Source organism: Nanorana parkeri, unplaced genomic scaffold (assembly GCF_000935625.1).
Source record: "Nanorana parkeri isolate BGI_ZX_2015 unplaced genomic scaffold, ASM93562v1 scaffold201, whole genome shotgun sequence".
Lineage (NCBI taxonomy): Eukaryota > Metazoa > Chordata > Amphibia > Anura > Dicroglossidae > Nanorana > Nanorana parkeri.
In genome coordinates this window covers 1,653,507-1,675,402 of record NW_017306469.1, presented here as the reverse complement: position 1 = coordinate 1,675,402, position 21,896 = coordinate 1,653,507, and the positions used below count along the sequence as shown (strand labels likewise).

The 21,896-nt window shown below is 41.9% G+C and overlaps 1 protein-coding gene across 1 annotated transcript in view; it reads left to right on the top strand.

Moving 5' to 3' along the window:
* Nucleotides 1-21,896, top strand: part of RFWD2 (ring finger and WD repeat domain 2) — a 202,417-nt gene that overhangs the window by 68,325 nt on the left and 112,196 nt on the right. Inside the window, exons 11-12 of the mRNA XM_018555556.1 lie at nucleotides 1,159-1,294; nucleotides 19,816-19,959. Coding sequence (XP_018411058.1) covers nucleotides 1,159-1,294; nucleotides 19,816-19,959 — 280 coding nt within the window. The remainder of the gene's footprint in view (nucleotides 1-1,158; nucleotides 1,295-19,815; nucleotides 19,960-21,896) is intronic.

Here is a 21,896-nt window from a genome sequence, read left to right as displayed (position 1 = left end):
CCCAAATTAATATTTTAAATGGTATAATGCATTACACTTACCTCAATCACATCATGCTCCGACATTACAGCTCTGGGCACTGGCTACACGCTCTCCCGAGCGCCGGCTGGCGTCTGGTACAAAAGATTTATGATCTGGTACAAAAGATTTATGATCGGATTACAGAGACAAGATAACAGTTTTCCTCCAATCATAAATCTTTTGTAACTGATGTCAGCTGTTACTGGGGAGAAAGCTGACCTCAGGTACAAAAGATTTATGATTGGAGGAAAACTTATGCTTGTCTCTGCAATCCGTTTCACTTGTGAGGCTACGGTAGTTTGCAGTGGTATCGGCACTTTCGGCAGTTTCGCAACCTCGGTTCTCCTCTCGGCCCCCGTGTATAAGACGCCCCTCTATTTTTAGGTAAACATTTTAATGAAAAATAGCGTCTTATACACGGAAAAATATGGTATTCCTGAGCCCATGCAGTTTTGTCGTCACAGATTCATGCCTGTTTTTATTGCGGTGCCACCCGATGGCCTGAAAGATCACGGACATCCAATATTGCGCCTGAGCCTTGTCCCTTCCACACAGATTTCTCCAGATTTTTTGAATCTTTTGATATTATGTACTGTAGATAAAGATACGTTTAAAGTCTTTGCAATTTTACATTGAGTTACGTTAGTCTGAAATAGTTTGACACAGATTGGTGAACCTCTACCCATCTTCTGAGACACGCTGACTCTCTCAAATGTTCTTTTTATACCCAATCATGTCACTGGCCTGTTAATAATTAACCTTTTTATTAGTTGAAATATTTTCTTCCAGCTCTTCCTTGTTAGTATCACTTCTTTTGCCAGCTTTTTGTTGCCCTATCCCAACTTTTTTGAGACTTGTTGCTGCCATCAATTTCAAAATGACCATTTTTTTGTTTCTTAAAATGTTCTCAGTTTAAACATTTCATATGTTTTCTTTTTTCTATTGTTTATAAAGAATGGGTTTGAGATTAGCAAATCATTGCATTGTTTATATGTAGATTTTACACAGCGCCCCCACTTTATTGGAATTGGGGATGTCACATGGTGAAATGTGAGGATTTTACATACGTATGTTTTTGATCTGATAATTTATGGTTCTAATTTTTCATATTGCTTTTTAATGTCTCCTCTTGCACAGATGATAGCCGGACGGTGAGCCAGCTGGATGAGTTTCAGGAGTGCCTATCCAAATTCACCAGATATAATTCTGTGCGCCCTCTTGCCACACTGTCTTATGCCAGCGACCTGTATAATGGCTCCAGCATTGTGTCCAGGTAAGATTGACATTTCATCCTAGAATGTGGCACAGTATTCTACATTTCTGCCGTGAGCTGTTGGCCGCGAGCGAGTTAAATTTCCCTGTTGCTTCAAACCTATTTCAAATTAAATAAGGCACAGAATCCTATTTAAGCACTTTTTTATTTCTTAAGTGAGAGCAGCACAGTGATTTGTCATTTGCTTGCAGCTTGCATTGGCAGAATGACGGATTTATCACTGTTTAGATGCCATTGGATTTATTTACTGATTTATTAGTGCACCAAAGAAATTTTTCTTGTATGATGTATAAGTGCTTTCAGTTGTCATGAGCGGCGTGTGATTTCTGTTTCGGGACACTCGGTGGCAGTCTCTGCACACATTTTCCAAAATATATTCCTTAATAATTTCTGTTAAGGCAGCCAGCCCTGATCATCAGCACAATTTATGAGCATACAGTTATATTTTTAATTTATTTAATTGTATGGTGCTGGCAAACATAGAAGGGAATTTATCAAGACCGGGGCAGACAAAGTCTGCAGCAGATGTGCATGGGAACTTTTATCTTTAATTTTCAAATTTTAACTGAACAAACTGAAGAAAGATGCTGATTGATTGCAGTGTAGATCTGCTCCAGTTTTGACAATTCTTCCCCCCAGTGTATTTCAAAGCACGTAGAACCTATCAGCTCCTGAACCAGAGCTTGCAGTCATGTTTTGTTAAGATTATTTTTTTTCCCAGTATATTTTTGAGGAAAAGGACTATATGATATTCTTGCAACAAGTATCTAAACGTATAATTACTAAAGTCTCTAATGATCTTTAGGAAGGCCTGAAGGAATTCATTTTTTTGCCTGGGTGGCAAAATTTGAGACGGTTGTCTAGAGCCTTGGTTCTCAACTGGTGGGTCGTGACCAAAAAGTGGGTCGCAGCCCCATGTCCAGTGGGTCACCACATGCACTCCACTTTTCTAGGTGAGAGGATCCTAGAGAAGCACTGTCAGTTCTCGTACCGAGCAGCCATTCAAAATTATGATGCCCGGTGCCGAGTGTCGACTTGAGGTGGGGTGCAGTGGGCTGGAGCTATGGCCGCGAGGGAGCTCCATCCATATGTGCATTGGTTACAGCTCATCACATTCTGGCTCCCAGCACCTCTACGGGTGCGCACGGGAGCTTTACAAGCAATACACATATGGATGGAGCACCATCACGGCACAGCAGCCCACACTGGACCCCAGGTTGAGGATCCACTCCCTTTTCCGTAATGGCAACCCAAACGCACCTACCACCCACAAGTTCGATCACCTGCATCGGAAAGCGTAGTCCCGCAACATGGAACGATGCAGTGCAACTTGGGTCATGACTTAATGATCGTGGGCAAATGTGGGTCCCAAGGTTACACAGGTTGAGAACCACTGGTCTAGAGGGTTGTGTTTTGGCTTCTTTAGGACTAAAGCTGCAGGAGTTGTGAAAGGTTCTATTTGATGGGCATCTGCTTTTTTTTTTAACCTTATTGTGTAACAATGCGCAGATGCTGACACTGGCAGCCAGTCAGATTGTGCCTGTCGTGTTTTCTGGTTCATGTAAGAAAACAAAAAAATGAAATTGTGGGAAATCCTGCATCCACTGTAGAAGTAGGATTGTTTATTCCCAGAAGATGCAAACAGTGTGGAGCGTCTCCTACTTATGTTTTATTGCAAACAGCCTAAAGGAAAAGTTGATATATTACTAAAGATTAATGAATTTGTTAGCTTCATGCTTTCTAGAGTATATCAGTGATGGTTCTTGGTCACTGAGGTGATACTCCCTAAAGCCCAGGCTTTCTGTACAGTTTGCCTTTTTTGGAGAATTTGCTCACTCTAGTGACATTTTGCTGGAGAAAGGCAGTATATATGTCATGTTTAATGAGCTCTGGGGTATTTTTGTGCTTTTTGTGTTTGTGATTTTCCAGTCAACAGGCTTTTTTAAGTGCTGTCAGAATCTCTACTTGAATTCAGAGACAGATTTTTTGTTTTGCCAGGGTATATGCAGTTCTGCTATGTAAGGTAATTGCGGTCAGAGGGGAGATCACTACCTGGTACTCAGTAGGTTTGATACTCAGTGATTTCATCATTGTTGCAGTAACTGCCAGGTAAGTATATATTTGTGACATGCACACTTTAGTGGCAATTTCTGTTCAAATGTCAGTACATATCATCAGAGACGGGCCATCATGTGTTGACTGGAGGGAGTACATGTATGTACTTTAAACAGAAAAAAAAAAATCTACACCTTGTGTTGTGAGAATGCATAACTAACTAGGATGTGGATCGCGGTAAAAAAACGTGCGACAGTCGCGCATATGCAATACGCCTAGGTGTGAACGAGACCTTAAATGTACTGTGCAGCAAAGCATTGCACAGGCGGCATGTGTACAGACTCAAGTGGCCACCATGTTGGGTTTCAGGGCTCGGTCACACCAGGTGCAGTGTGTTCCGGGCCGATTCTGGCCAAAACGCACTGCATCTCATTGCGGCCGGCTCACTAAGTAGCGCAGGAGGGGGCATGGCGGTCCATTGAAGTGAATGGCACCGTAGCCACGCCTTCCGGCCGCACTTGATCGCAAGACACATTATGCCTGCAGTCCGGTCCAAACAAAATAGTGCTTGCAGCATTTTGACTGGACCGCAGGCATAATGTGACTTGCAATCCTGTGCGGCTGATGGCATTGCAGCCGGTGGGCGTGGCTACGGTGCCATTCACTTCAATGGACCGCCACACCCCCTCCTGCCCCGCAAAAAAGTGAGTCGGCCGCAATGGAGGGCAGTGCGTTCGGGCCAGAATCAGGCCGGAACACACTGCATCTGGTGTGAACAAGGCCTAAGGTGGTGGGCAGTAAAAACGCAGATCCAGACAATTTTGTTGAAGAATTCTGTATTACATTTTTTAAAATTAATACAAGTAATGGAGAAGTGTCTAAAAAATTTGGCGCATCTAGAAACCTGTTTATATAAAAGCGTCCAAAAATTATTATATTTGAAGGGTTAGTGCACCCACTGAAGTTCCTCGTTCCTTGTTAGAAATTTTACTCTACCTCTCTTATATAATGTAATAAAATAAGGGCTGTTGGTAGACCCCTTTTCCCCAGAGCAGCCAAAAACAAGTGTTGGAGCAGTTGGTGATTGTCACGAACTGTCCCAGTTTGGGGTTACTTCCCCAAAACTTGAATGTCTGTTTTTTGATGGCATTTCTATTGAAATGTTCTGAAAAGTACAACAAACATTTGACCAAATTATATAAAAAAACTCACTTTCCAAATCTCCATCAAATTAATTGTTTATGCATTTGCCAGAATAATACAAGTGGAGCTAAATTGTACAACATTTTAGTCAGATGGACTAAAATAAAATATTTCCTGACTCCAACTGCAATCTTTAATTTCAACACAATGCTATTTTTATTCTGGAAGGTAAGTGAGTTTACCCAGCACTATACACGACAGAGGTAATGATCATCTTTTGCAGCATTTAAACGTTGCTTGTGTGTGGTCTGAGGACATAAAAAGATAAATGGATAATTGGTGCATGTACTGTTACTGGTGGTTCAATTTACTCCGCAAGAAATAACATGTTCTAACTTGCTTAATGGAAATAGTCTCTGACTTGATAGATGTCACAGAACTTTAATAAATGTCATATTTTCACACGCTTAATGAACACAGATATCGGACTCTACAATTTCTCTGTAAATTGCACAGTAATTGTCCAGTGGCGCTAATAAGTCAATAAGCCTTCAAATTTCATTTGCATTAATGTAGTTTTGGGGTGGTTCTTGAGACCTCTATTTTCTTGATCATGAATCCAGATCAAACAAATATGCATTGCTCAGCAAAGTATTGCTTTACATTTTTCCTCAAACACTTAGTCATGTTTCCACATAGCTTCAGCTCTCTCAGCTTTGTTTCCCTAAACATGTTGTTCAGTACAAGATCACAAGGGGCACAAGGGGCAATCTCCAACAGCTGTCCATCTACTAGCTTAGAGAAGGGAACAGGAAGGAGGATAGAGGAGCAGGAAAGTGGCTTGCCTTGCCGTGCCTGTGCGTTTGTTGACACGACTCGCTAGCACATACTAGGGTGACTCTATAGGATTATGCCACCCTAAAACAGGATATCAGGACCAGTGCTCAAGGGACCAGTTGATTCTGCAGGAAGCTACAACTTTTAAACATTCAGGAGCAGCATCCATTGTAAGTTATTTAATCAGCATTTGAAATTACTTAAGAGAACTATGGAGTAAGGCCTGGTTCACACCTGGGCGTTTTACAGCGCGTTCCTACGCTCTGTAAAACGCTCAACATGTGAAAACCAATGATTGCCTATGGGCATGGTTCCCATCTGGGCGTTTTACAGCGCGTAGGAACGTGCTGCAAAACGCCCTACGCCCAAAGAAGTACAGGAGCTTCTTTGGGGCGTATTTGCTGCGCGTATCCATTGGGATACAGCCAGGTAGCCCTCGGAAACGTGCGTTTGTCGCACGGTTTTTACCGCGAATTGCGGTAAAAATGCACGACACGAAACGCTCATATTCGATACGCCTAGGTGTGAACCCAGCCTAAGTGTTTTTCCTCATAGCTCTCTTAAGGGTCAAGTGAGGACATATACTAGTGTCCTCCAGTGACCCAAAGCTCAGTATATCGCTAGCTACATACAGCTCGTGGTATACTGAGACCGCCGCAGCCGGGACGGATCCCGACATTACTGTCAAGATCCACCCAGCTGCGTGAGTGACAGCGGACTCTGCCTATCTAGAAGCAGAGCCAGCTGTACCCGCCTCCTCCATCCATTCCCCCAGCCAGCACTGGAGGATCAGAACGGGGAGGGAGAATCCCTGCGGGGATCAGTGACTGACAGGTACGGCTCTCTGCAGGTAGATGATCGAGAAGTGAGCGAGTGATGGTATGTATTCGCTCACTTCCCGATCTATTGAGCCGGCGTGTGACAGTTTCATTGTCACACGTCAGCTCGAACTATGAGGATGAGTGGTTTTTACTCGACTTATAGTTCTCCTTTTAAGTTTGCTCACTACCGTACTAGACACTTCCCCAAAAACACGGAAAGACATACAATATACAAGCTGGTAAAAGCAGATTACAACTCACATGTGACTAAGTGCAGCATATTAACTGCTCCATCTAACAAGCCATTTGGGCACCTGGGTTTTCACATCCTTATCCTGCAAGCTGTAACTATTACAGCCATCAAATGTCGCTATACTTATTGAAATGGCACACATTGAGTCATTGTAACGTGTATGCTGTGTTCAGAAGGAAGATATACTATTGGACAGTAGTATGAGCTTTGTCTGCATTTTTCTTTGCTTTGCAGTGAACCTTTTGGAGGACTGGGCCATTTCAGACTCAAATGCTGTACTTACTAATGTGAGCTGACAGGTTCCCAATTTGCACGGTAGCATTTCATTAATAGCCCCCATCTATGCCAGCAAGACTAATATTACTTTATTAGAAATGTAGTGTAGGTTTTCTTTTAAATTATGTATTTTAAGTACAGCTATCCTTATAAAGTTTGCCCCCAAAGTTCAACAACCCCTCCATCTTTCGTCACTGTACATTGGCTCTTTCAGCTTGTAGTCATTGTTAAGAGGAGTTTAAATGTTCAATTTGCTTAGTTTCAAATATCTTTTTTTTCCATAACTTTTAAATTTAGTAGTAAGCTGAAAAGTAAATCACATGATTGAAAGTAATCGCTATGTCAAATAGCAGGTGCGTTTAAGGCTGTGTAAGTTGAGCCCAATGCTGTTGGAAACCAAATGCACTTCATCACTTTGCATTTCGTAATGGATCTCTATAATTCTAAATGAAGTTTAAGTTGTTTCGATTTAGCTTGAGTCTTAAGAAGGCTCATTTTATTCACTGGACAGCAGTAGATGGGGAACAAAATGTATGCTAATTCTCGGTTGTAAATCACTGAGGATTTCTTTCAAAATGTCTTAGTTTTAAGGAAATAATTATTCAAATTTATTCCTCCTGTTTTAAGAGTATATAAAGTATGTTGCCGAGCCCAAGAATCAAATGGACAGATCATTTGCAGCAACGCTTAATATGCAGTTCCCGGTGGAGAATGGGACAGACATTTCCAGCCTTGTCCTATCCTTCCTATTCCCAGAAACCCCCTGGCAGTCAAGGACAAGGTTGCAGACAGTGGTGGGCTCCACAGGGGGTAAATCCACTAACTCGCCTGTTAGGACAAAACGGCCTCCAGGAACAAAGCTATATTAATCACATATGTGCAGGGTCACCTCTGAAGGCCAAATTACCTCTGTTCCGGGTCGCCAGGTTTTATTAAATGTGTTGTGTGCTTCCCACTTAAAATTCAACTGTAGTTGGTTTCCATTTTGTAAGGTGTCAAAATATTAGTAGAATTTGTGAACTAATAGATTTAAATGTAACAATTTAATGATAAATTTTGAGATACATGAACCACAAGTTGTTGTTTTGGTTTTTTAGGGGTTTTTTTGCTCTTTTTTTCTGTGGTTAATAACCTCTTGTCCTTGCTAGGCCATCAGCTACTTTGGTACCACGGTTGAATGCTGTTGGGCGCAACATAAACCGTGCACTAGCATATATCGTACACATACATGAAATACAAAATTACTTCCCCCAGTACTGCTAGAGGAGATGGAGGCTAGGCTAAAGGAAACATGCACTGAGTGAAATATGTAGGTTTACCTCAATCTGAAAATATTAGTTGCTAGACTTTCTTTGGCTTTAGTAATTCTTCAGTCACAAACCCAAGCCAAACATGCAGCCACTTAATTTGCATTGTTGCATCTGTACACTCTGAGGGAGAGGTCAACAATGGCGGCCCCCCATATTTTTCTTTGTGCAAGAAACCTTTATCCTTTTATAGGACCAGTTGTGTTGCTAGATGAGTCACGAGGACATGGGCCTTTTTTAAAAAAAGATGGCAGTCACCTTCAAATAGAGAGGCTGTGGCTTAGAACATTAAAGGGGTTTCAACATCTGTTTTGTGGTCCTAATGTCTCACATAAATGCCGTACATTCACTAGGAGAATTTTACCGAATATCTTTTGGCAGAATGTGTGCTACATGAAACATGCTAATTGACTTTTAGATACCTTTTAAAAAGGTTGAACACTAGCGTTTTGATTAGCTATTGGGATCTTGTTAAATGCAGTGTGGTAGTCTTGTTGTGAAAGTCTGAATTAGGACACCAGGTGGTGCTGAAAACATCTATATAGAGGGAGAGAGCTCTATTATTTCCTTACCTATAATAAAATCGTTGCTAAGAATCATTGGCATGGCAAGTTACAGTATACAATCTTTTTATTTAATACTGGTAGCCTATGCAGTGCTTGATGTTCTATTTGCTAGTTATATACATTGCACCAAGTTTTGTAGTTGTAATGTCTGAAGGAAGAATCTGCTTTTTTTAAAGTTTACATTCTGTTTTACAGTTTGTGTTGGTAGATACATTTGAGAAGCAGTTACTTTGGGCATCAAAACCTTTTCCCCCTCTTAAGACATGTAAGACCTACAGTGTTTGTATGGCCAGTATATACTGCTCATACCAACCAGCCATAAGGAGACTCTGTGATTTAGTACCGGAATAAATAGCTTTCTGTGCTACACTGAGAAAGCAGGTTCCTTCTGTCCATTGATAATGTGCACCTTTTTGCTGTTCCCAGTCACTAGTTGGAGTCCGATTCTCAGATACGACCTGACAGTTGGAATATGAAAGTTTCAATCAGATTGGTAGGAAAAGGCCAGCACAGACAGTTCTTGTAGAAGACACTTTTCAGAACAAGATCCATTTTTTTCATTGTCAGACCTACAGACAAAACTGTCAGTGATAATCTAACTGCTGTGAACCACACAGCCTCACTTAAACAGTCAGCATGACCCCATGGCAATTAATCCAATGCAAACTTCCATTTTCCTACTGTCATTTTTCAGAACACATTCAAATCAGTGTGGTCGCTTTGAGGCAGCACAGACTCTTGCACAGTCCTCACTTCAAACAGTTTGATGTACAAGACCTAGCCTGCAATATAATATATGGATTGCCTAGACTTATTTTCTATTTCCAGTGCAGATTTCATGAACCCCTTCCTCCCAGTGACATGTTTTCTCCGAATGCACCTCTGAGCTGTTTAATACACTTAGTATCTGGTCTCTTTGGCAAGCAAAGGTGCTGAGCTTTGCATTCCATTTTATTTTTTTGTCTTCAATTCATGAATAATTGTTTGGAAAAACTGAAGTAAGGCTATATATGAGCAAATCTTTAAAGTGCATAAATGATTTAAAGGCATGTCATAGCCTCCTTCAGAAGTCCTTTACATCTTGAGTTGGAGGTTGTAAGAGGAGGAATGATGTATACATCTAGTGTTCCAATTCAGTTGTGGAAAGTGGAACATAAAGGGAATTCATTCCACAAAGCCTTAGGTCAATGTCTCTGTTTTTTTAATAAGCCTCCTTAGTGATTTAGATTTTTTCCCCCTTACATTCAGTAGGTTTTGTTAGTATTAATTTTGTGGGATGTGCTACTGGGGCAGGATGAATGATGGCAAGACTTGAAGCTGAGATAAAGTAGTTAAAAAGCAACTTCAGACTACTATCCAGGGAACATTGCAACAGTGCTAAAATCAGAAGACACTTCTTACATCTCCTGAGTATCTCTAAGGCCCCATTCACACATGAATCGACCTGCACGTACAGCTCCGTGCCAAGCAGCTGCCGGAAGGACAGGTGCTGCGTGTGATTAGTACGGAGCCCCCGTCCTTCTCTATGGGGCTACGCAGCCGTACGTCCCCCTACGCTGGCCCGCACTGCACATCCGTAGGGGTGCGGGTGAGCGTATTCATACGCCGCAGGAAAGGATCCCGTATGCGTCATGGCCAGAAAACCCTCACCCCTAAGGACCTGCAGTTGAGGTGAGCGTAGGGGGGGGCGTACGGCCGCCTAGCCCCATAGAGAAGGACGGCGCTGCGTACTAATCACACGCAGCACCTGTCCTTCCTGGGAGGTGCAGGAGTACAGCCCTGCACGGAGCGGTACGTGCGGGCCGATTTGTGTGTGAATGGGGCCTAAGGGCTCATGCATGCGGACATATAATAAGCTGCGTTTGGATCCTTAATGTATACAGATCTAAACGCAGCGGTACTGTATGCAGTGGTCCCTTTCACATCTCTATTTTGGTCTGTGTTTTGCCATGTATACCAAAACAGGAAAAATTTGCTCCCACTGTCTAATTTTGACTGTATTTCTGCACTGTATGCATGTAAACATTGTCTGAAGGTTTACATGCATACAACATTGACATGATTAGCATCACAAGGGCTGCCTACTGTAAATAACTGAAAGAAAGCCTAATCTCTCTAAAAAGAACATGGCAGGCAACATGGCTTAGGTTTGCAAAGTTGCATCTGAACAAACCACAAGACTTCTGGAACCTTTGGAAGATGAGACCAAAGTGGAGATGTTTGGCCATAATGCACAGCACCACATTTGTTGGAAACCAAACATGGCGTATCGGCACAAACGCCTCGTACCAACTGTCTCTAGCATGGTGGTGGAGGAGTGATGATTTGGGTTTATATTGCAGCACCTGGGTACCTTGTAGTCATTGAGTCGACCATGAACTCCTCTGTATAGCAAAATATTCTAGAGTGTGAGATGTGAGGCCATCTGTCCGACAGCTGAAGCTTGGCCAAAATTGGGTCATACAACAGGACAATGCTCCCAAGCACACCAGCAAATCTACAACAGAGTGGCTGAAAAAGAAAAGAATCAAGATGTTGCAATGGCCCCGTCAAGGTGCAGATCTCAACCCAATTTAAAAGCTGTGGCAGGACCTTAGGAGAGCTGTGTATAAACAAATGCCCGCAAACCTCAATGAACTGAAGCAGCGTTGTAAAGAAGAGTGGGCCAAATTCCTTCCTGATAATGAGGGACTGATCCAAGTCATACAGAAAATGATTACTTCAAAGTTATTGCTGCTAAAGTTGGTTCTACAAGCTATTGAATCATAAGGTGTACTTAGTTTTTACAACTGGTTTCCCTATTTTGGCTTTGTCAGATAAATAATGACACGGTGTAATATGTCATGGGACATTGTTCATCAGAGGTTGTATTTAACTAATTTTAAGACCTGCTAAGGACCAGCTTTTATGATGTCCTGATATGTAAAACCATACAATTCAAAGAGGGTGTATTTTCTTGTTCCCACAACTATAGATGACAAAGTGAACTAAAATCCTCCTAAAGTAAAGGGGAATCTGACCTTTTGTCAGTTGTCATTAGAACCGGTGTCCCAGATGTTGAGCCTGATGAAGGGAACCTGCTAGGTCCCCAAAGCGCTTGTTTTTCAACTGACAGTCTGTTCAATAAAATGAACAATTGATTATCCTAAAAGGATTTTGGTGTGCTGGTGACATTCTTCTCTACCAATCTTATGTGATAGCGGCGCCATCCGCAGTCATTTCAGCACCCATCCCTATCACTGGGATTTCTGGTAAGGAGTGCGACAAGTTCTTCTCTACAATCAAATGATATCCCCCTCACCACCTGTTGTCTGACATAAAAAATATTGGATTTTGTAATTTTCCCTTCTGGTGACAGTGGTCACAGAGGCAAATAAGCTGTGTTGTCTCCACAGGGGCACACAGATGGTAATAACAAACTGACCAAGATTCCACTCCACCCTTATTCCAAATAAAATTAGGAAAAAAAAATTGTTGAACATCCTTTAGCCAAATAGCTTCTTTTTGTATCTGTTACAACAGGTGATACTTTGGCTTTTCATGTGTCATTAGTATATCTCCCACTTAAATTATTTGCACTAATACCTTACATTCATATCCTTTCTCTACACTGTGGTCAGGATGCTTTTTCTGCAGCTCCATTAGCTGCCAACCATCCACCCTCTCCTCTTCAATCACAGTAACTTATGCCTTTATCGCCCTGCTGAAAAGAACAATTGCTGTGGAAATGGTGAAAGAGTATACGCAGCCCCCTCCACTGTGCTTCCACCAGCGAACACCGTCTTAAGAGAAATTCAAGTTACTTGAAATCCTGTCCAGTCCTCCCCCCTCCTTTTGTTGCCATTATTCTTCTTCACACCCTGAGCCGCTACTAAATCAGCCTGGCTGCAATGATGTGTCATGGGAAGCTAATGGAGCATTTCAGCCAGGCCACTGAGGGAGGAGAAATGTTACATAAAAATAAAGACCACGGACGATGACTAACAGACAATTATGTTGTGTAGCACTGACCTTCAGGGAACTTCAAAACACCAGGGATGTAACTCTGTCAGCACTTTGATTGACTTGGCATTATTCACAAATCTAATGTGATCAGTGCTGAAGTGCTAACTACTTCCATGCAAGGACTTTGTCTGCTTGAAGCTTGTAACTAGTCACTCCCACAAGTTTCAAGGCAAGTGATTATGTATTTTATGTTTTTTTTATATTTTTTTATTTTTAGATGTCATTATTTTCATTCTAATGCTGAGGTCCAGATAATTACACCCTACAAATACATTTACCTGCCGAAAAAGATTTGTAAATCTTCTGATTTCACATAACCCAGGCAGATTTTGTAGCTAGAACACTGACCTCCATTGCAGCTAAGCAGTACACCTCTGTCAAGGACCCTCCTCCAACCAACCAATTGGACTTTGAAGGGGCACCAACATGCTGATGGGTCATTGCTGTTCCTTCCCCCCCTCCCGTGAGTATGTTCAGCACTCATTAGTTTAGAGAACTGACCCTTCCTCTCCTGGTGCAGGGGATTACAGAAAGCTTAAACTAGAATTCAGGTAATTATACACAGTTTGGCTTTAAAATAAACCTGACATAAGCTTGGGTAATTCAAACTGAGCTTTGCTGGAAACGTGCAAAATGTGAAATTGCCTGTAGTTAAAATTATATATCAAAAAAGTAGATGCAGGCAACTGAATTTGTAGGCGGATCTCTACTCTTTCTCTAAATCCATGGTTCTCAACTGGTAGGTCGTGACCCCGTGTTCAGTGGGTCGCCGCATACCTTCTACTGCACTAGGTGAGAGACTCCCCAGCCTTTCCAATAGCGCAGCACTGTCGGTGCCTAGTAGCCATTCAAAATATGCTGCCTGGCGTGGAGTGGGCAGGGGCCTGCGAGGGAGCTCCATCCATACGTTCATTGCTTACAGCTCCCGGCGTGACCAGAGTGACGTCACATTCTGGCTCCCGGCACCACTACAAGTAGTGCAAGGGAGCTGTACAAGCAATGCACATATGGCTGGAGCTTCAGCACAGCAGCCCACACTGAACACCTAAACATTTTTTCGGTATGTGTGTGTGAGACTGTCTGTGGTTGTGTGTATCTGTCCGTGCTTTAATCGCAAACTACTACGCAATCACACCTACTGTTTATTTTGGTGTGGGAGGTGCGTTGTCTTTCATTTGAATGGCATCCCAAACACACCTCCCACCCACAGTTTGAGTGCAATGCTATGCGTTTCAGTGCGGTGCGACTTGGGTCGTGACTTAATGAACAAGGATAAATGTGGCTCCTGAGGTTATACAGGTTGAGAACCACTGCTCTAAATGTTAGGCTTTGCACCATCCCTTCAGAGCATTGGGAAGGGAAGTGGCTCTGTGAATGTAAAATGTGGCACTTTAGGGTGCCTGGTGTACAACATCTATGTTATTTTGGTACATCTATTTACTTTGTTTCTCCAAGTTCGTGAAACTTGGCTTTGCTGTGGCAGTGTCACCTTCCACCATTTCAGGGTTTTGCCTATGTTGCCACAGGTGATCTGTAAACAAAGGCTGCCCCGGTTGTAGTTGAAAGACATAGGTAGGAGGTGCTATATCGAAAAGCAGTTGTGTAGTGTGGTGCAGTGAAGCGTTTGAGAATCCTGGGGTTGTAGAAAAAAACAGGAGAAGCACACCAATGGCAACAAGCTGTAATCTGTTGTTCCTCGGAGTTCTTGCTGGTCATTTATTGGTTTAATAATGCAGTCCCTCCCAACCTCAGCCTTTTTTTTTCCTTCCTTTAATCTTTTCCAGCATCAGAGTTTTCTAGAGTGCGGCTAGGTGGGCAAAGTTTGAGTTTTTATTTTCGCTTTGAACATTTCTATTTTTGTCCATATTAGGCACAGTCTGTGTGTACAAGGAACTATTTGAAAGATTCGGCTAAATAGGACACTTTCTTGTTGATCACATCAGTCATAACTTCATTACCATACAATGGGGACTGTGGTAGGTAGGATCTGTGAAAGTTTAATGTCGTAATGATCAATACATCCAGCTATACATGCAGGTGAAGTTCAATTCATGAAAAATTGGAGCTCGGTCCTGCTCTCTTTCCTCCCAAGACCTGCTTTCTGCTGAGTGAGGCTATCCATTACTAGGGTAAGCAATATAGGAGCCTTGGAATGCGGGGAGGGCTGGAGCCAAGCTCAACCAGAGCATTTAAAATGTGCTTATAACTTTAGCTGTCTATAACTCTTCATCTACCAATTGTTTTGGCATGCAGTTTTCACTATAGATAACTATCTTTAATCATATATGATCTATTTAAATTGACCAGGTTTGCGATTGGATAACTTTAAATGAGTCCCCTTATTGTATTCATTTATCATCATCAAATCTCGCTTTACCATATATTTTACTTATATTGCCTTCTTTTCAAATACTCAAGTGTCTAATGTATCTGGTCAGTTGAACACATCCTGCAGGTAGACTCTAGCTAGAGTATGATTAGCATAGCCCAGTGCTGCCTCTATGATGAAAACTTTCTCAGATGCATTTGGTCTGATAAGTCCCTAAATGTATTTCATACATATGTATGAATTTGAGAATTTCCTTTTCTCCTTATACATTTCAGGTTTAGGTATCCTTTATATATTCCCATATCGCCTACCCGCACACATTACAGGCAGAGGGGATATAAATCTTCAACAATCTGATGCTGATTTTTGCTGCAAGACAAACTCTTTTTCATATGAACTGTCTTCACAGAGCACTGCTGAATCAGCCTCCTCATCTGTAAGGATAGTGAGTGGGAGGGAGAGAGAACGGAATCGGGAATTTACAGGAGTGGCACTGCAGCCCCACTACTGAACTAGGTTAAAGCTTAGAGATTAAATTTCCTAATTTTGGATGTTTAAGTTTTTTGATTTATTGGTCTGTAGAGATACTTTTTGACATGAGGGATGTAAGGTGGTGGTAATCAGATTGCATGAGGGGAAGCATGTCTATAGGACAGGGATTTGTGCTGGTGGGAAATGCTGGAGATGGCCTGCATGGGAGCTTTGGCTGAGGGGGAGCATGCTTCTAGGGGAGAGGGTGGTGGTGGCGGCAGAAAGCTTTGTATGGTGGGTAGTGGGAGAGGGCGGCTGCTACATGTTAAGGTGGTGGAGGCTCATGTAAGGAAAGGAGAAGATGGTCATATGTAGTGACTAGCGAGTGACAGAAGTAGAGATGTTGTGGAAGGAAATCGTTGAGGGCACCACCGTCCGGAACTAGTTTTGTACCTGTGTGAGGCTGCTGTTGGCATAGAAGCACCCTTTAGTATTGTAGCTCACACTGACCGTACTCTATCGTTGCCAACCAAGAGATGAGCAGAATCGGCAGCAGTGAGATTTGTTAGTGGCAGAGCAGCAGAAAACATGTGCATTGGCAAGATAGGTGTGATAGTAGCATCAGTGAGAGAATTGTGCTGCAGTGGGGTTGGTGATCAGGGTGTGTGGGCAGTTATTTTGCAGCATTGGGGCTTATAATCAGGATTATGTCCAATTTGTTGCACAATCTATTCCATGAATCTAACTTCCTTGATTTGATTCAGTAACTCATGAAAATATGGGGTATCCTTTTTTCTCATTTCTACACCTTGAATACGGAGACCCAATAGGTATGTCAGAGGGTCTAGAGGTATAAAGTTTTCACCCCTTTTCGAAAGCAAGGCACCATTTCCCCTCCCCCCGGAAAAATGTGATGATAGGGCAAAACCACAGGACATGACGTTTTTGCCCACGGCTAAGTGGCAGTGCCAGCACAAGTTGCTGGCTGTGGGATAAATAGAATCCAGTAAATCTGATGTAGTATATCAGTACAATAGGACTGCATGTGTATTCTCTTATGTCATAAATATAGAGCTCTTGTGGGCTTAAGACCAAAGCATCTGCCAAATATACCCATTTCAACATGTAGGGATGATATGAGATGTCATTTTTTATATTTATATATTAAAATATATTCTAATCAAAGCCTTCCTAGAGGGTCCCTCCATACAGGTCATGTAAAATAAATTAAGCTGCCGAAATTTGAGAAATTATATTGAGAGATTGGGTGTGGGTGTCGGATGTGGAGATAACAGTATAAGGCTGAGGTAGGGAGTTCAAATCTGTCCCATATGTCAGAAAACAAAGAATTACTGGTATGGGAGTCAACCAATGTAAATAGATGCAGCGCAGACCCTCCGGGGCTGCATCATCTGTGTGTGTAGATTATCCGAGATATTCGAAGTGCACAAAACCAATGTGGTTTTCAAACAAAATTTGTTTTTAGTGGGCCTTCAGATTAGGGCTTAATCAATTTATCGATTTTAAATCGATGAGAATCTTTGTCAATGATTAGTTGAACCAGATCCCCGGTTTATGACACTCCAATTGTGTATTATTTTTTTTTATCCCATTAATCGGCCAACTAATTTATTATGAAAATAATCATTAGTTGCAGCCCTGCTCCAGATAAGTTTAATGAATTGTATTGGAGCCAGAAGATCAGATTCTGATATCGTACATTGCAAACTCCAGAGCAAAGAGTTGCTATGGAAGGGTGCCAACCAAATTTTCTCAAGTTCCATCCCGTGGTTATAAGCCTAAAATGAGGCCCAAGATGCCAGATATCTCAAGTAGATGGCAAAATATTTTGTTCTATCCAGAACTCCAAGCTCCCCTTGAGACCCGAGTATGCGCAGCAGCCCTCTAGAGCGTCTGTCGTGTTTGTGGATCCATAAGAAATTGAGCGAGCCTGGGTTTTTTTGTTTTTTTAGATCCTTAAAGGACCTTTTAATGCGGAGTGTTTCAAATTGGTAGTGAAGTTTCGGGATGGTCGAGAAAGAAGGAACGATTTCCACTAGTAGCAGGGCTGCTTTTACAGGTGAAACTCAAATAATTAGAATATCTTGCAAAGTTCATTTATTTCACTAATGCAACTTAAAAGGTGAAACTAATATATGAGATAGACTCATTACATGCAAAGCAAGATAATTCAAGCTGTGATTTGTCATAATTGTGATGATTATGGCTTACAGCTCATGACAACCCCAAGAACCCCAAATCCACAACCTCAAAAAAGTAGATTATTACATGCAATCAATAAAACAAGGATTGTACATAGAACAATATCGGACCTCTGAAAAGTACAAGCATGCATATGTACTCAGTACTTGGTTTGGGCCCCTTTTGCAGCACTTACTGCAATTACTTTTGCACGATATTCTAATTATTCGAGTTTCACCTGTATGTCTGTACACAGGGAAACGTTCCACTTAAAGAGGGACTGATATGTGGGCATAATGTGCATACCTAGTTATTTAATGGCATCTGTATTGAAAATGAAATGGAAGCTGCCTGAGAAGCTGAGGTGCTTAAATGTAACGGTAGTGCTTCAGTTTTAGCGGTATTCATTTTATATGTTATATCAAATTGCCGTATTTTCTGCACCAGTCTATCACCTCTTGACACTTCTTTATCCATTGTGTCTGATTTGCGCATTGCAGAGCCAATCGCCTCCCTGCCTCTCTCCTATGCTTCTTCTTTTACTTGACTAAACCATGACCTGCTCTTCCTCTTTTTGCTCCCATTCCCTATACTGTTCTCTTTGCTTACCAAACTCAGAACTCTAGTGGCTCAAATCAGTGACATCATTGAGACATACTTTGACAATCATCTCCCAAGCCCACGTTGTGTATACAGCAATTAGTTATATCTGCATGCTAAAATATTTTGGTTCTATGGGGGAAAAAAAGATTGTCGCTGTTAAATTTTTTTTGGTAAATTGATATTCAATATGATGTGACTTGCAGTAAAACTTCTCTGAGGTGTGTGCTTATATATCCAATTAAATTGTCTGGCTGTTCTGCCTGCACGTTTGCTACTGAGTTACCAAACATCTCTTTGCCTATTGGTGTGGAATAATTCAGACAAGGTCATGTATGAATCCAGAGAGATAAGATGATCAGCAAAGTGCAATCGCTATGAGTCTGAAAATGGAGTAAGCTCATTTACATATATACTAAAAAACATTGATAAGGTTGGATATTCTCTTTTGAATACCTTTGCTTGGCAGTACAAGTGTTCTAATGCAATGAATCAGGTAGATGGTTTTTCTCCATTTCCCACTATTTTGGCAATGGATGTAACCAAACTTCACTTTGGGTCTGGGTACTTAAAGTAGTAGTAAACTCTGAAAACTTCTTCTTTTCAGTAATGAATCCAGAACAAAAAAAATATGTTGTCCAGCAAAGTATTTCTTTACATTTTTACCCAAGCACTTAGTCATCATGTTTCCAACCAGCTGTCACCAACTCTCTCATCTCGGGTTCCCCGATCTTCCTGTCCGGTACAAGACTAGCTTGGAGGAGAGCAGGGAGGGAGGAGCGGGTAGCAGGGTATTGGTTTGCCTTGCTGTGCCTGTGTGTGTTTGTGCACACACAAGGGTGGCTCTATAAGACCATTCAGGGTGAATCAGTCACCCTAAAATAGGATGTTAGGGCCAGGCCTCAGGAGACCAGCTGGTTCTTCAGGAAGCTACAACTTTTAAACCTTAAGGAGCAACATCCATTGAAAGTGATTTAAACAGCATTTGAAATGGCTTAAAAAAAAACCTTATAATGTCAATGATCTCCTAGCAGTCTGATGTAAACTATTCATATACTATTGGTTCTGTAGCATATTCAGTCTCTAGCCAAACTTGTGGCATGTTCCCAGTCTCTTGCTGTCTTTTGTTGCAATATGTATGGACATTATGTAGGGGTCCTATGCATGTCCGTTGGCCTCCATATTACCATATGTGAACAAGAGAAAGTAATGTAAATATTGCTAATACGATTTTTATTTACATTTTCCACCCACTTAGTGTACAGCCCATTACAGAGCAGATGAGCTAATCACATCAGTTCCTACACCAATGAAGTCTAAAATTACAAAAAAATAGTACCCACTCTTAAATTCATGTCCAATGGCCAGTGTAGGCTGATTTATATTAACCCAACCCAATGTGTATCTGGAAGGAAAGTGGAGCACATTAGCAAATCCCACGCAAACCAAGGTTTTCAATATGACTTCCATGAAGATTGTGTCCCTTGTGAGAAGTTAACCAAGAACCTCAGTTTTGAAAACAGCATTTCTTGTCATTGTGCCACTCTAACAATGTGCTATATGCACCTAAAATTTGCCTTTGCATTAACATTTTGTGTATTCAGTCTTACAAAGTCTTTTTCCTTTTTTATAACCCAAAATTCTGTTTTATTGCAGCATAGAGTTTGACCGAGACTGTGATTACTTTGCCATCGCTGGGGTGACTAAGAAGATTAAAGTGTACGAGTATGGTACAGTTATCCAGGACGCTGTAGACATTCATTATCCAGAGAATGAAATGACCTGTAATTCTAAAATCAGGTACTAGATATTTTATCGTTACAGGATATTTAATGTTGTTCCTTTTTAATTTGATGTAATAGTATACATTTTTCTACAAATGTTTGCAAGATAACTTTAGCAGAATGTTAGCAGCTTGCTGGAAAGCTAAATAACAGTGACCCCCCCCCCCCAAATAAAAATAAACGTTCAGTCCTGAGGCAGCAATGTGCCGCAAGAGTGTCATCACCAGGTGATAGTGTCCTGATTAGTTGTAAACTCTGTGGCCTCAGGGCCGGGTCACATCGTAAACAATGCGTTCCTGAGTGGTCAGCCTCTGGAATGCAATGTATCGCATTCCGGCTGGCTTCCTGCATTCAGGGGCAGGATGGGGAGTGGCCGTGCATTGAATGCAATGGCACTACAGCCACGCCCGCAGTGCAATCACCTGCAACAGAACTCGTGGCACATTAGTGCCTGCATTCTGACCCATTGCGATCTGCAAAAATGCGGCAAGCACTGTTTTTGCAGATCGCACCTTACCGAAAAGCAGGCATTGATGTGCCACGTGTTCTGGTGCGTGCGATCACACTGGGGGCGTGGCTGCGGTGCCATTGACTTCAATGCACCGTCTCGCCCCTGAACACAGGAAGCCGGTTGGAATGCGATACAGTGCATTCCAGAGGATGACCGATCTGGAACGCACTGTTTATGTTGTGAACCAGCCCTTAATCCACAAAAAATGACTATTTGTGGTATTAATTGGCACTGATGATCTAGATCAGCCTCTGGCTACTATTGGTCTGTATCCTGTCCCAGATCAGTGGCTAGTTCAGCAGCCAAAATGCCCTAATGTGCTCAGCTACCTTACATTAGACAGGAAGTACAGGACACCCTTGTAGTGTCTGCAGCGGGTGGGCAAGCCTTGAAATCGGGAGATGCCAGGGTTTCCAAAACTTTCTAGAAGCTCTAAATTGGCACAGTTAACTGGCGTTCAATGACAACTACACAGGTAATAGGATTTACATAACTTTGTCATCTTTGTGCCAGTAGCTTTAGTTGTGAAGTAGATACTGACCCTGGATAATGCCTTCCAATTTCATCGGCTGGGAAAGAAGATTAAAGCATTGTCAAGTATTAAGATAATTTGGATGTATTTTCTAATGCTACTGAGGTTACCTTCTAAGAGCTGTCCACCTAGAGGCATGCTAAACTGACTGCAGTTAATCTTCTCTTAAGCAGCACACTAACATGAGCAGAGTCACCCGATCTGGCCATTAACGACTGGACAAATGAGATCATTGCTCAGTCCAGTCGTTAATGGCCAGATCGGGTGACTCTGCTCATGTTAGTGTGCTGCTTAAGAGAAGATTAACTGCAGTCAGTTTAGCATAACAAACATGCAAACTTTCCTTAGTCCATTTGTTATATTGAAATGGGTATGTGACATATTTAAATGGTTTTTGGATTTTTTCAGTGACTCCCTGTAATTTAATTTGTAGAAGAAATATTGATCTGTTGCAAGAAATAATTCCCCCCAGTAGTTTAGTTTAGTTGAGATTAAATAACTTAGTCTGGAAATTCTGTCTGTCTTTAATTAATGTGACTGTAGATTGGTCCAGGCTTATTATGTACGGTCCCAGCAAGCTGCTGCCTATTTGTGTGTCTCTGGCTGCACTGAGGACACATTCCACAATCCGCTCTGTCTCCTTTTCAAATCATGGTGTGATACATGTCTGCTCCCGTCAATGCTGTACTGAGCTCACTGAGCACTAATCTGCAGTATGCCAGCTGTGTCCCCCAGCTCTGACTGCCTCCTCTGTACCAGCAGTGTACTTGGAGCGTAGCCACACACCAGCTGGATCACCCATTCTTCTCACCTGCTTCCTGAACACATCCATCGCCTGTCTCCTTCCAATCTGTATTCACAGAATGGACCCCCAGGAAATGCACTTCATGTTCATTTATTGTGGCATTCC